This window comes from Pelecanus crispus, chromosome 21 (assembly GCF_030463565.1).
Source record: "Pelecanus crispus isolate bPelCri1 chromosome 21, bPelCri1.pri, whole genome shotgun sequence".
NCBI lineage: Eukaryota > Metazoa > Chordata > Aves > Pelecaniformes > Pelecanidae > Pelecanus > Pelecanus crispus.
In genome coordinates, this window is record NC_134663.1 from 241,338 (window position 1) to 257,017 (window position 15,680).

Here is a 15,680-nt window from a genome sequence, read left to right on the forward strand (position 1 = left end):
GACTGAGCCCTTGGTTTCTGTCTCCCATTCACAGCCAAGATCCCTCCCCTCCCCTTGCTGCTCACTCAGTGGAGAGATGCGAGGAGGAAAGGATGCTTTTAAGCTGCACTTTGCTCCAGTACTTGGCACATCCTTTGCAGTATCGGCTGTTTTCTGAGCAGAGATGCTGCCTGCCTCCTAACCAATGCAGCGATTCCCTATTGCTCCCCTCGAAAGGAGCTGGAATCATAACCCAGAGAGTTAGCGAGTGATGCGGCTGCTGCACAGAGAGTGACTGAGAGGAAGAAAATTGGAGATTGGAATATGTGCCTGCCTCAGCAGCACTGCAGTGGGAAAGCCACTGACTGACTGCATGCAGGTTACTGTTCTTTATGCATTGCTACAGAGAACCCAGAAGTCGGGATGAAATGCATCAGCCTCCTTTTTCACTGCTTCTCTATTGTCATCATGCATTAATTGCTGAGAGTTATTTTCCTTCCTGTGGCTGACTGCCTGCATCTCTTCTCGTACTGCAGAAGAGACAGTGAGGGAGAGAGCACAGCACCAGCCCGGTGTCCTGTCCCACAAGGAGGATTCTGCATGATGTGCCAGTGCCGTCAGGGGCTGCTGCAATGGTGCACAGAACCTCTGGAACAGCTGGATTTAGGATTATTAATGCTTTATAAAGGTGTCCCAGACTCCATCTAGCAATTAGCTGGAGACATCAGCTGCCCTTTGGGTCTTGCTGACTGCTTTCTGTTTTCCTCCCATTACTGGTTTCACAGTCATCTGGGTCGACGGCATTTGAGCTAGGGGAAGGGACTTTCTTGGCCAGGAGCTGGAGGGTGCTGTGTGGAAAGTGCAGGTGTGAGCTCTGGAGGGAACTGCAGTCTGACCAGCCATGGCTCAAGCAGCTAAGCAGCTGAAGAAAATCAAAGATATTGAGGCTCAGGCTCTGCAGGAGCAGAAGGAGAAGGAAGAATCCAATCGCAAGCGCAGGAACCGCTCCCAGGACCGGAAGAAAAAGGTCAGTGGCACTTGGGCAAGCAGCCCTATATCCAGATGCCTGTGCTTGTGGCAGTGAGTGCTGTTTGCGTTTTGGGGGGTGTGGGGGGGGAGATGACAGAGGGGCAGTCTGGTCCCTGTACAAATCTACATGCAATCAGCACAACAAACAGTCTGCCAAACAGAGGACAACTTTTGGGGCCAGGAATCTTCTGTTTGCCCTGATAGCTTAGGGAGGGGGGCATAAAAAAGCCTGGTGGAGGGAGAAAGGAAGCAAGGGGTTTGCCAAGGCAGCTGAAGAGACTCACTCAGCCCAGTAACAGATTTGATCTCTAAGATATAATTGCTGGCTTCTAGCTTCATGCAGTTTCCCAGAGTTGCTCTGTGCCTGCAGAGCAAAGGGGCAAGAGACCCCCACCCATTTCTCTAGTGAAGGAGCAGTTTTGATGTCCACTCCATGCCCTGCTTGATCTCCGCCAGAACACTGAAACCAGGGTACAGCAGGAGCAGAGCACTAACAGAGAAAGCAGTTTTGTGCAGGGGACTGTGGCCTCTGCTTCTGCTTAGGGCAGGCTACATTTGTGAGTGGGCCACAGGTCATCCCTCCCAGCAAAGGCACGTTACTCGCTGGCGGGGGGACAGGAGCAGGAATAGGTGTCTTTCCCCTCTGCTCACACCGACATGCTGGAGCCTTGGATCCGCCAGCTGTTCCAAGCTGTAGCTCCTCTCTGGAAAGTCACTGCCATTTTTTTCCGGTCGCCAGCTTCCTGCAGGAGCGGGCATGGTACTAAGATAGCTTTGCTGCCCCTTGAAGACCTCTTGAACTGAATGTTCTTCTCACAGCAGGGCCCGAGGTTGTATGTGCTATGCACCAATGCAGAGGCAGTAAGGAGAGAGGTGAAACCAAGGGTAAGCAAGGATGTATGTGAGAGGAGGTTGCAATACAGGGTTGTCTTAGGTGGGCTTCTCCTCTGCCTTTAGCAAAAGACTTGGAGACTTCCATGTGCCCCCTCTGAGCAAGAGCCTCACAGCAGAGCTCTGCTGCTTGGAGCATCTCAGTAGCTGTGCCCCGAGAGCGCTGCGAAGAGTCTTGCTGAGATGCTGGGGACCGGCACCGCTAACCAGCCCTCAGGCTTTTATTCTTCCTGCCACACTGCTGGACAGCTGCTGGCTCAGGCTGTCTGGGCTAGTCCTGGACACTGGAATTCCTAGATTTCATTCATCCCTGTTTCTGATGAAGTCTTACTCCATGAGTCTTTGAGAAAACCATCCTCTTCCCTTCTGCCTTCCCCCCCCAAGAAGCACAGGGCACATGTGTCTTGGTGATGGGTTAGGAGATCCAAAGATACCTGCAAAGTGTCCGGACTTCCCCATGTGGAAGGTACTAGAGAGGGCACCTTCTCATCAGCTCCTTGTGAGAGACCCGAGTTGCACTTGCTGCCAAGACACGGTGACGCAGGCGAGGGGGCTGGAGGAGCACCACTGAATACACCCAAAGGGGTCTGCTTCCCTGGGATGGGATAGACCTTACGGTGATAAACATGCCTTTTGTACTATACTGTTTGGGATTGTCACAGCATGGGCAGCACTGAGCAAGGTCTCCTTGTAGAAATCAGGAGGGCTCTGGGGCGCTGAGGAGGAGCTGATCGTCAGCTGTCCCTTCCTGCGTGGTGAAGCCAGGGAAAGTGCCGGCAAGGGAGGCCTGCCTGCCCCGCAGGTGCGTGACTATGGCCAGGGTGGGCAGAGCCCCTTTTCACCCTCCTGTTCCTCTTGGGACCAAAGCTGGGTGTAAGGATGTCTGCTTTTCTTAATGCCCAGCCGTCTGACCAGGGCAGCCCAGGAGGGGTCTGTGTCTGTGGAGAGCAGCTAATTAGGGGGAGACGAGTGGACATGTTCAGGACAGACGTGAAGTCTGCAGGCAGCAGCTAGGAAGTTGGTGTGGGGTCTTTAAGCTGTCACACTGCCGTGTTGAACGCTGCCTTCTTCGATAACTGCGTACGGTGTGCAGGCCCTCGGCTTTTCCCTGCAGGCCCTCTTTTACCCGAGGCTGACAGAATGGCTCGGCTCCCACGTTGCCAGAGGCCTGTAAAGGGGTGCTGGCGCGAAGAACCACCAAACCAGGAGATTTTGCTACAGGGACAGCTCTGTCTTCTTATCCCCTGCCCCCAAATCCTGAATGTCTCTAGTGGCACTGGTTTATTGTACAAGTCTCCTTGGGGCCAAGCTGAGGGCTACCGGAATGTGTTGGAGTTCCTCATTTTGTTCTGCTGCAGCGGTTGTGGGGGTCTAATCTGTGTTAGCCTGGCTGTCTGTCAGCGCCCGGTGAGTCTGCACGGGGCTCGGGCCATGTCTGTGCAAAAGGCCTCTTCCGAAAGGCTCCTGCGCTGGCCGCTGGGATGGACCGAAACCACCGCTGTGTCACTGGGCCCTTCTGCTCCTCCGCCCGTGCCCGCCTGTCGTCTCTTGCTTCTTACACAGACAGAGGCTCCTCTGGGCGAGGCTGTTTGCTCTGTGTTTGTACAGTGTGGTCTATCAGTGCCTCTGTTTATGACCGAACCCCCCATTCACCGCTGCAAGTGATTAGCAGAGGGGTAACCTGTGATCCAAGGAAGTGCTGCCATGACATGAAGCAGTGGAGATGGCCAGAGGAAGGAGGTGACGGCCCCAGAACAACTTTCTTCTCATCCTGTGCAAGCTGATGTTGTCCTGGGGCACGGGAGCTTTGTATCCTTTAGCATTTCCAGCCATTTCTGTGTGATTGTGTGTCCCATGAACTGCACAGTTGAATCCTGCAAGAACCTTGTGTCCTGGGATACCTGGAGGCAGAGAGTTCTGTTCTTTAATGCTGTGTTGCCCAAACCCCTTCTCTTTGGACCATGATTATATTTGTTGCTTTTTAGTTTCCATGACAATTTCTTGGCTTTTTTTATTAAGTGCATGTAACGAGAACCCGACTGACCTTGTACTGTCCATTTTTGTGGCGTGTGCCTCTCATTTGTGTCTCAGCACAGGGACAGTCCAGGTGTATGACCTTGTCGCTCCTCCAGTATTCCCTACCCCCAGCCTTTGTAACTCAGACAATGAGAGTTGATGTTTCATCTGACAGGGGTTGCATCAATGATTTAAGGAATGGTATCTTGCCACTCATGCTGGCTCTCTGTGCAGCCTAGCCACACTTGTGTTTTGGGCCGAGGTGCCCATTTAAACAGCCAGCCATGTCCTGAAGAGTGCTCCTGCTCTGTGGGCTCTGCAGCATGGCTGAAGGTTGCCTCAGTCTGAGGATCACCCCAGGGAGCAAGCTTTCAGTAGTCCCATCCATGCCCACATTTAGTGCAAGTGCTGAGTTGTGAGGAACTACGAGGTCTGGCATAACACGTTGGTGGCTTTTCAGGGTGCCCTGCAAACAGGCAGGTGTGACAGAGAGCAGGCCCTTGAGCAAAGGAGGGTGTGAATTGAGTAATAGAAGTTCACTGCCATTAGAGAATTTGCCAGGCATCATCTGGGTTGGCTTCTTGCTATTCCTGCTGCAGTACCCTAGCTTCAAATCTCTGTGCATTTTGCTCGGATGGCCAGTTCGCAGAGGACCAGAGCCACTCAGTTACAGCTGCTGGTCTGCATGTGGAGTCTCTGATGTGGCCAGCTGCACTGACAGGCAAGTGGTGACGGACAGTAGCAATATCTGTGATTTGGATGCAGCTATTCGTCTTTTTTTTGCAGTTCTGGGAGGTAAGGATGGTCAAGAACACTTTCCTCCTATCACTGCGGGTGTGCTGCGTTCAGACTACCTCGAGAGGCAGAAAGCCCTCACTTGGAAGTCATGCAGAGCACTTAAAAGATACAGTCCTGCCGTCTGCAGGATTAGTGGGGAGCAGCACAACACACTGTGAGATGTGATGTTTTGACGCAATTTGTGAGGCAGGTCTGTAACTTGTTATGTGAACACACTGTTATCGAGTCCTTTTTGAGTTGCATGTGGCTTGTTGTTGTGGTTATCTATTAAAGGCAGAAAATGAACCAAATCCCTTTCCAGGAATTCTGGAAGCATTAGCAGAGCTTACCAAACGGGTTGTTAGAAAGAGCCCAAAATGTCTAACCCCCAAACTGGGATCCAGGGTACTTGGCTCGCCCTTTGTTTCAAACGTGCATCTACAAGCAACTTGCAGCTGTACCAAGTGCCCCCAAGATAGCTTGCTAGTGCCTGCAATGCCTTGCAACCTGAAAAGCTTTGACTGAGACTAATTAAAAAAAAAAAAAAGTTAATACTTATATGAAAATCATTCTTCCTATTGAAGTATACTTATTCTGGTACCAAATTCAGCCAAATACCCAGTGAAGCATGAAGAGGGGCAGAGATCTTCATCTGAGGAGTACAAAGAGGCAGATGCCAGCTGTGCTCCCCAGTTGGCAAGTGGGCATGCGGGATTCATGGAGCAGGAAGCTGGAACCTCTAAAACATCTATGACAGTAGTGCTGTGCAGCAAATAAGACCGATAGCTCTTCAGTAACAGCAGCAATGCTAATAATGTCCAAAGAACGCCTCAAGTGCACGTGAGAGCATGTGCAGTGTGTGCGCAGCATAACTGTGGCTACTGGATTAAATAACAATCTAATCAAGGCTCAGAAGGAAATTCCCATGATAATTGCTATCAACGTTTAAATGATAAATTATTAGTATGAAAGATGTGATACATTCTCTCAGTATATTCAGAGTAAGTTTTGCTTGGGCATCTAAACAATAGAGTTTGGAACAACAGCCACAAGCTCAGTCAGGCAGAGGAGCAATTACAGATGATTCCTTAGTAGGACAATCAAACGGTCACATAGGGTGACCACGCTTGTGCTTGTGGTGTGGCAAGCAAATCAGCTCGCTCACCTGCTGCTCACTGATGAGCTGTATCAGGGTGGAACTTAAGTCCAAGCTTAGGATCCCTGAGATGGAAAATCCAGACACCTCTGTCAGAATTATGCAATAAGCACATGGGAAACTGGGGTGAGAAATTGCTGCTGGAGTGCTGCCAAGGAGAAGCCACTGGGGCTATTCTCTCTGCTTGCCTGCCATTCTTTCCAAGGGCTGTCACTAAGCAGCAGCCTTCAGCTTGCACTGGGTCTAGAGGGGCTGCAGAGAAGAGCGTGATGGACAGAAGGAGGGCAAAGGATTGCAGCAGACCTGGGCTGCAGATGGCTCAGAACAGCCCCAGGATAACTGGACTTCCGAGCACCATTGTGCACTCCTCCCATGGATGTCTGGCCTGATATGGTTGTTGGATTGGGCTACCTGGATTCTTGTATTCAGTGGCAGTAGATCCTGCCAAAGATGTGACATGGCTGTCAGCCACCCAGGGTTTCGCTGGTGGCTGGGAGCTGTGTTGGTATCTAACCTGCAAGCTGGAGCTCATCAGCAGGAGAAAGGACCATGCTACCTGCAGACTCTCAGAGCACAAAGCTGCTTTGTCTCCTTTCTCTGCCTGCTCCTAGAGCAACAGCTCCAGCTGCGACTTCTCTTGTCTCCCACTGCAAGTTTTGTTGGTTCCATCAGCCAGAACTCCTCCTGCCTCTCCTTGCATTGCAAGAGCAATGACTGTGCAGGCACCTTCCCTGAGAAGTTAACCGGCTTGTGGTGTGGCACAGCACTGAAGGAGGCACCTCTAGGACCATGTGAGATCAGCACTAGGTGAGGCCATGAGGACACCAGGTGCTCCAGCCACGCTCCAGCTTTTGGCAGCAGCTCTTTGCAGCCAGGATTGGGTGTCTGGACTCCAGTACTCTCTGTCTGAGGCACTTTTTCTGCAAAGGAATTGGTATCTTCTCCCTGGAACACGATGCTATTGTGCAATGGCAGGGAGAAGGGGCATGGGATACCAGGACAGCCAAAGCCTTTGAGACTCAAGGAAGCCCTAGCTTTTACCACTCTGAATGTGTTACCAGAAGGACAGTGTAGACAAAGAATTAAACTCTGTGACTAGTAATGGGCTCAATCATTAGCTGTCTAGCTATTATACAGGCTTTCAAAAGAATTTTGCAAATCAAAGGGCCATCTTAAATCTTTCTGGGGGTTGTGTGTGTGCTAGGTTCAAAGCAGCAGTACAGTGTTGAATCTTTTCTGCTGTAAATGTCCGGTGTGTAAAGCTGGGAAGGTGTTTTGTGTACACAGCTCCTGGCAAATTGGGGCAAAGCATGAGCTCCTTTACAGGTGACCCGGTGATGGAGCAATTGCGGAGGATTTGCACCCCACCTCTGCCCAGTGTGCCAACGTGGAACTGCTTTGTGTGACTGCAAGGTAACTGTAACCCTCCAAGCTCTTTCAAGGTTGTTGGGGAAGCAAGTCCCATCAGGATTTGGGGAGGATTACGTCGGCTGGCTGCACTGTCAGGAGATTCAGACCTCTGATTCACAGAAGCTTAATAAATATTTAGTTCTTGCTTTAGGCTGGGTTGGGAAGTACAGGGGTTGTGTGTGACGCTGACTTCCTCTGATGCTGTTTATCTGATCTGCCACTGTACAAATGGAGATGCTGTCAGGATTAAAAAAAGCATCAGTGTTACACTGTATTGTACTGCTCTGCTGTCTGAGGCCTGTAAGGGGGCATTTTTCTCACAACCCACTAAGGTTTCCACTCCCTCTCTCTCTGTGTCTCTCTGGTACGGAGGCAGCAGGAAGAAGAGGCTGTTTCAAACTTACCTTTGACTAAACTCTGTCCAATTTCACTCGCCGCTGCTCACAATCACCCTCTAGCATTTTTCTATTAGGTTGCAATGCAGCATGCACTGGTTATAATGGGAGCAGCTGTGCTCCCAGCATTTGTATTTTCTTTCCAGTGTTTGCATTAAGTGCGGGGGAGGGATGGCAGAGGACAGTGCATGGCATATTTGTGTGCAGGAAGGAAAATGGCAATGCATAAATTATACTGCTCTCAGTGTTCCTTCACGGTGGGGAGGTTACAGGAGTTTCTGAGGCTGAGCATGGTTTGTTGCAGTGGGCACAGACCAAGAGCTCTCTCAAATGGCCCAATTAGAAAAATCAGAACATTTATACGGTAGCAGTTCCTCTCTGGTGTTTACCTGTTTCTTCTTTCACTGTCTGCCTTGCCCTTTGCAGGATATGGTGCCAAGAGAGCCTAGTCGCTCAGATAATGTGAGCTAATATATAATGAATCATGTTTGACTTGGGAACTCCATCCCTTTCCCAGTAAATAGTTGTCCACAAATACTAAAGTCAGTTGTAAGTGAAGATCAGCTTGTACAGTACTTAGCTAGCAAGGCATTTTAGAGCCTGTGCCTGTCTCCTTTCCTGACATTTCCAGGCAGGAGGCAAATGCAGCGCCGTGATGGGAGGGGGAGTGGCTGGCGGGTAGAACACGAGCAGCATACAGCATCTGGATGTGAGGGATGTCAGGCCAGAGCAGACCCTGCTGCTGCAGGGACTTGCTGATGGGGGAGGAGGCACTGAGGGGAAGCTGGTGCCATTCTGCACTGCTGCTCTGCAGGCTCTTAAATTATTCAGGTAATAATGGCATCTGCGTGTGCTTGGTGAGCCTACCAGTTGTCAAGGTACTGGAATGAGGTGAGCAATGTTTGAAACCTCATAGCATTCAGAAATCTGTTTGGGGAGCAAGTTCTTTCAAACGGTGCCCTACCCTCAGTGCCTGCTCCCTTGGCCAAGGTGTCTGCCCAAGCAGAGCACTTGCTGTGTACAGGGAGCGAGCCCTGTCTCGAGCAAGTGCCTTCAGGAGGATAAGAAGCAAAGGGCAGTGCCCTTTGTGAAAGTCCCATGCTTGATAGCCTGTGGGGCTCAGTTTATTCACGGTAAGAAGCCGCCTGTAGTGTGCTGAAGCTGAGGTACAGCAAGCTAGGATCTGAGCTCAAAGGAAAGCAGCTTTACAGAGTGCTAAAATTAGAAGTTTAGTCTGAATTATGCTAATTTGTTTTAATTGTCTAAGTATGTCAAGGTTCTTCAGAAATGTACTCTCTCCGTGCTGGTCTGGAAAGGTGCAGCATCACTGGGGGCGTGATGGAAGGATGGGTCAAGGATTGCAGAGATTTCTGGGCTCCCTGCCCTACTTATATCTCTCTAGCAGTCCTCACCTCCAGCTCTCAAAAAGCCATGAGGGTAGATTCTGAAAACATTAACCCTGGATTGCATAGACCAGCACTGTTAAAACCTTAGGTGAGTAGAGGGCAGCCTCCTGGATGCAGAGAAGTTCCTGACACCTTCTCTTAAAAGGGGACTGCACAGTATGGCAGAACCACCTGAAAATTCACATTTCCTTTCACAGCTGAACTATGTCATGTTTTGAGCCACAACACTGCAAACAGCAGCAAAATTCAACTCCCTTCCTATTTGCAAGCCAAATTTTGCTGACTGAGTGAAACACTAAGCCAGAGCCATACATTTCAGTGTAGGGGCTGCAAATGTAGGGGTCTGTGTTAAATCTATGGCTTCAAATGTTGCAGCCTCAGTGAAAAATCTACAGCAGAAACAAAGCCAGCAGGTATTCACCGAAGTGCCTTGGGAGGCAGAGGGAGAGAATGCTGCAGCAGGAGAGCATTTAGAAAACAGACGAGGTTTCTATATTTATGCAGAGATGAGGAGAGAGTGTGCGTGCGCGTGCATGTGTTTGTGAGTGTGCGTGTGTGTCCAGGTCACTGAGAAGACTCCTGTTTAAGTGAAAAGGTACTGCAGCAAGACAGCAAGCAGAAATGAAGGCTATGGTCCTTCACTGCACTGTGGTGACAGGACTTTTCAGGGCTCGTAGGGTGCATTCATGTGCATATGTTGGACCCTTTAAATGGGAAGTGCAGAGAACAGAGTGCTGAAACCCTTTGCAGAGTATAAACTATGTTAGATTTTTAACTAATCTGATGGTCTGCAAAGGAATAATAAATATTTTCACCTTTTTACAGTGTCATTTGTCCAGAAAACTAAGGCTTCCAGATACTCTGCAGGAAATAAATGCATAGTGTATTCAGAGTCCATTTAGTTCTGTCATGATGCCATGCCTGGAATGGGGAGCATTGTGTCTTTCCCAGGACTTGCTGATTACAGCACAAAGCAAAGAATAAGATAAATGCTATGAGAATGTGCTGTTTTGGTGGGTGAGACAGACAGGTGTGGGGTGAGCTAAGGACAGTTTCAGCTTTAACAGTGTACTTCCCGACTTGAACAGAGCATCTCTGAACACAGGAAAGATACTGCCCCTTTCTGTGGATACCCCCTGAGCGCTGTGCAGATACCGTCTGCTGCCTTTGGGCAGCAAAGACACCGACCTATCAGCGTGACTGCTGCACCTAGATCTCGTTCCAATTCTACCCCCGTGTCATCTGGTGCTTTCACGGACCTTGAGGCAGTGCAGATGCCTGGCACCCTAATGCACTGGATGTGATGTACTCTGAGGGTCTGTCATCTATTTTAAGGAACATATTGGGAAAGAGGAGAGGGTAGTGTCTGTGCTGTCACCTTGCAGGGACTAAGCTGTCTGCTCAACTCTCTCATTGACTGAACCAGCCTGTGGTCACACAGGGTCTCAGAGCCCTGCCTTGGGCGAGTGTTGTGGGAAGTGCTGTACGAGGCTTTCCAAGCATTTGACCCTTCCGTCTCCAAACATGCTGCTATTAAACTCAATGTCTTCTCAGATACTTCAGTAGCTTGCTCTCCTTCCTCCCTCTCCAGCTGCAGGCACTGCCTCTTAGGCCTGAGAGCTGTGTCCTCGCATGCCTACATTGCTCTGCTTGGAGGAACTGTTCTGCTGAGCAGTAGATGCTAGTTTAAAAGCCCAGCTTTAAGTTGTTGTTTACAGGTTAGCTGTTGTGAATGGCACTTGGAGACCTTGGAATCTCTTGTGCAAATATGGAGGGTCCTGGGCAATTTCACAAGGCATGTACCATCAACCTGCTAGCTCCTCTTCTCCAGCAGCCTTCTGGGTAAAGTGCTGGTGAGGTTCTTGTGGTGAGGTTGTCGTGCTGTTTCCTGCAGTATGCCTTGGCCATGCTGCTGGAGGTACTGTAGTCTGCTCTGCTGCGTGCATGGTCTCTCTGACTTAGGAGTTGCAAAGAAAGAGATTCTTGTGCTAGTGCTTTGGATGGACATTGAACATGACTGGCTTTGCTGTTGGAACTGGAGAGTCCAAAACAAACCAGTCCCTTTTGCTCCATTGTTCTCTATAATATTTTAAAAATAAAGTTAAGCTGGTGTTATCAGCATGTGGAAAGATTCAGAAACTACCAGTCTTTTTAACACCTTGTATTAGTTGGCTGGGAGAAGCAAAATCTTAACATGCAACATATCAAAACTGTGAAGATATATATTGCAACACAAGGCAAATCCTTACAAGTCAGTTGTCCCTCTTTTTGCAGGTGTCATGCAAGCTGTAGTGATGGAGCAGAGAAATGGCTGCTTTGGGCTGTGCCTTGCTTCTGCTGGATAGCATCTGTCAGAGCTCTAGGCAGAGATGAGAGGCCAGCCAAGCTCTTTCTCCCATTCATCTGAATGGGGAGGGGAGAGAATAAAAGGAATCTTCCTTTGGTTTGCCTGGGAATCAACTCTGTTGATGACTGAAGTGTGCGCTTTTACTGGGTGCTGTAACCATATGCACACCTCTTCCTTTTCTAGGTTCTTACTCTGCTATTTGAATCAATAATGTTGTACTGTAAATTATTTCCATGGATTTGGTTATAGCAGTAAATAGTGTGTTCTTAAATAAGATGCTAAAATTCAATAATCTAGTGTCAGACTTGTGAATCTCTGCATGGAGTTTCTCTTGGTTTGGGGTGTTGGTTTTTTTTTCTTTCTCTCTGCTCTCTCACTTTCTCTCATTCTCTCTTTCTGTCTTTCTTTCTGCCTTCCATTTGCCTTGTGGTGGATGAAAGTAGTCAAGCTGGCAGTGGGCATGGGGAATGGAGTGTGGAGTGGTAGTGTGCTAGAGAGTTCTCAGAAAGGGAAAACTTACCTAGCTGGCTTTTGATGTTGGACTTGCTTTTACTGCACTGGGGAGTGTTATGGTCCTGCTTCCCATTTTTAATGCTGAAACAGAAATGATATCTGTGGGCCACTATCTTTGGCATGGAGGTATTTCAGCTCTAGGAGATGCCTGCATTGGGTCTGTATTTGGCCTGCAGGCTATAATTTTCTAGGCTTTTTCATTCTTCAGCTCTTTTCCTGGCAGAATCATCTCAGCTCACAGTGACAGTAGATTTGGCCCAGGCTAGAATTGCTCAGTGGAGCATGGCATGGCAGCTCTCTTTACACGCAGCTTGGACATGCCACCGCACTGAAGCATAGCAACATGCTCCTGTTAAAGAGCAACGTGATGGTCATCAGGCTGACCCCCTTTCTGTGAGTGCTGGGAAGAAGGCTTCCTGTCAAGCCTGCTGTCAAATGGCTGCAGAGCTGAGATTGCAGTAAGAGGAGCTGCGGTACCACAGGACAAAAGAATAAAATATCTGCTTTCCCATCAGCACTGTATCAGCAAAACTCCCTTCTCAAAACCTGTGAACTCATCCCTGCCAATGGTGAGATATGCCTCTCAGACCTGCCAGAGGAGTTCTCTGGGGCCAGCAGCAGCTCAATAAGGCATAGACAAGATCACCCTGTCTCCATCCAAAATGCGAGGCAGCAGCATTCACTGTCTCCTGACAACATTTCAGCAGGGATCAGCAGTGCGACCCGATGGGGCCGGTCAGCGCCCTGTGCGGCACCACCATCGGCAGCAGCAGTGGGGCACGTGAGGGACATTTATTCCGCCTTTCTTGTACCGCCACAGACGCTGTGGGTGAAGTGCAGATATTTGGGCAGAGGAGTTGGCATCTTTCACTAATTCACTTTGCTTTAAAGTCATGCTTTAGAGCTGAGAGTACTGTGAGGACACTTAGAGCAAGCTGATCCAGAGGCTCTGCTTGCAGCTGCAATAGCGAAGCAACTTCCTCAAGAAGCTTGGAGATAACGTCCATTCATTGGGAAGGGGCATTGCATATTGGGAGTTTTAGTCCGAACAGACTTCCTCTCTGCAGAGGTGGTGTGTTTTGTCCATTTTGCTGGAAATAAATGCAGTGTTGCACACAGAGGAGCAGAAGGAGCGTGCCCAGGAATAACATATGAACCTGTAGTTTGTTCTTGACAGAAATTATCTACTGTAACATACTGGGAGAAAAAAAAAAATAGCTCAGCAGAGGAGGATGCTTCAGAGTTTTCTTTATTGTTCTTACCAGATTTCTGGGGAAAAAACCCAAACAAAGCAAGTAATGCACTTTTTGTCCTAGTTCTGCAGCTGCAGCCACTGCAGCTCCCCACCCTCAAGCTGTCTGCTGTTTACTCCTGAGCTTTGCCAGCAGGTTACTGGGATAATGTTAGGTTTGTTTAATGATGAAAAGTGTCTGGAAAATATGCATGTATCATTTTTATGTTTAAATTAAAAGAGGTACATGACAAGTCAGTGATGTGATTGGGAGCTGCCAGGAAGTGACAGCGATTCATGGAATCTCTTTGGGTGCCCAACCATGAAAACAAGGACCTAATTTTGGCTATGTTTTCGATGACCAGCATGAACAAATGTGCATACAAACATGTTGTTCGGAGGATGTTGTGCCTCTGAAGAGGCACTAAGGGTTGCAAAGAGGTAGGAGAACAGACTACAATGCTGCAGGCTTCCAGCAGGCCCACACTCTAAAACACAGTCAGCAGGTAATGCAGCAAAACAGCTGCAATGAAACCAGTGTGCCCTCGTGTCTCTGCCACAGTGGTCATCCTGGCCAAAATATCTTTCTCAACCTCTATCTGCTGGCAGGTGAAAACGGGTCCTCTTTTCTTTTGAAAAGAACTTGAGGAAGCCGGAAGAGGAGATAATTAATAGGATTTTCTTTACTGTTTAATTCCATTCACAGGCATGCACAGCCAGAGTATTCACTGTAAAGCAGGTACTTAGACTCCCCCTATACTCCAAGAACTTAAAAGGAAGAAATCTAAAGGTTTCAGGTTGAGCTGCCTTTATGAGCCTGGTATCCAGCATCCTCTATAGTTGCTGTCAAAGATCCTGTGATGCTTTTCCCAAGAAAGTAAGTGTGTGTGTGTGTATGCGCACATGCGCACGTATGTGGATTGACTCCTCTGTTCAGCCAAAATCTTTCTCAGGTAATTGCATTCTGCTTCCTTCAGGTCCCTTGTTTCTCCAGTTCCTTGAGTTCTCTGTAGCATTTCTGTGGTCTGCTGAAGGCTGCCTCCTCTCACTCTGGGTATGGGAACACTAGTTGAGCGAGAGGGTGAATGAATCTAGAGGAAACTTTCCAATTGTGGAGTAGGCTGAGTCTTGAGATGAAAGTGGTGGAAATGGCAGAGTGCAGGACATACATAGATGTTCTCTCTGTAGGATACTACTTCAGGTTTCTGTGTTTCATATTGTAAAGCAAATTCTGTCAGAAGTCTAGCATAAACCCCCCTCAAATGTTTCAAATCTTCCTCTGTGCCCTCACATTTCAGTGCTTCTTGGGTTGTACTGAACCACCCTAACCTGGTAGCTCAGTAAGGGCACGTGGTACGCAGGGGTCAGTGTCCAGCATTTCCTGGCACTGACAGCGTTGCTTTTTTGCAAAGCCTCAGGGAATCCGAGTGCTAAATGCTACAAGAGTATTCATCTTTGAAGGTAAGCAATTGTGCAGTCCTTCTGAGCTTGGAGGTGTCCTTGCAATGCAGGGGATCTCTGTGAGCTGCTGGAGAGGGGATCTAACAGCCTGCTCCTCCTGTGGGTTGCACAGCCTGTTTGTCATTTGGAATTACTTCCTCCTCCACCTGCGATGCAATGGGAGATGGGGACAGCGTTATGCCACGTTACTTGGCTCTGCTGGCTTTTCTGTGGCATGTAACAGCCCTTCCTGAGTCCCCATTAACTGCTCTGTGGCTACCACTCTTGTGGTGCTCCGGTCCCAGCACTTGCTGCCTGCACTGATAACCTGGAGTAACAGCATCTTATTTTTGAATCATTGGGGGGAGGAAAGGAGGATTTTTTATTAATAACCCAAATTACCCCATGAAACAGCAGCTTGTCTGATGTTAAATATTAAACTCCACTAAGTGGGTGAGCCGGAGCACAGAAACAACAGCATGCTGGTAATGACCTGCTGTGGCAGGAGATGGCAGCGATGCCTGCCAGTATGCATTAATCCTTGCTCCTTGGAGAGTCTTCCATCTTCAGGGAAGTCAGGTGCTCCTCCACGCAGCTCCCCGGCTTCTGAATGGCATTTTGCATGCTTTAAACAGATCAGCACATCAAAGGCTGGTGGATCCTCTCTCTGGCGTTGCCATGGCAGCAGCAGCTGAGAGGATTTGGATGTTCCTGGGATGGGATTGTGTTGCTGGGTGTGTTGGGGCAGAGCAGAGCTGCTCTCCACACACCACTGTCCAGTGTCATCATGGACGTGAGCACGCCTGGTGCTGCCAGTGGCATGTGGGTCTCTTGCTGCGTAACAGGACAGTCTGCCCCAGTTTAGGGGTGCTGTGATGCAGACCTCTGCATCCGAACGGCTCACCTCAGCTCTCTCCCTCCAGTCTGGGAGAGAAGGAGGGAGTCCTTCCCATGCTGCACCGCACGTGGAAGTAGGTCAGCTGAATTATACCCTTAGAAATGCTTGCTTCTCTCCACTGGCTCTCAAGGGAGCCAAGACAGCAAGCCCTGCTTCAAGTGTTGACTCCGTAGGTGCCTAACACTGTACCGG

At 49.2% G+C, this 15,680-nt stretch overlaps 1 protein-coding gene across 1 annotated transcript in view; it reads left to right on the forward strand.

Annotated features, from left to right (window-relative positions):
• The first annotated feature begins 880 nt into the window (after window positions 1–880).
• Window positions 881–15,680, forward strand: part of ANK1 (ankyrin 1) — a 68,367-nt gene continuing 53,567 nt past the window's right edge. Inside the window, exon 1 of the mRNA XM_075724125.1 lies at window positions 881–1,006. Within this exon, the coding sequence (XP_075580240.1) occupies window positions 881–1,006 (126 nt within the window). The remainder of the gene's footprint in view (window positions 1,007–15,680) is intronic.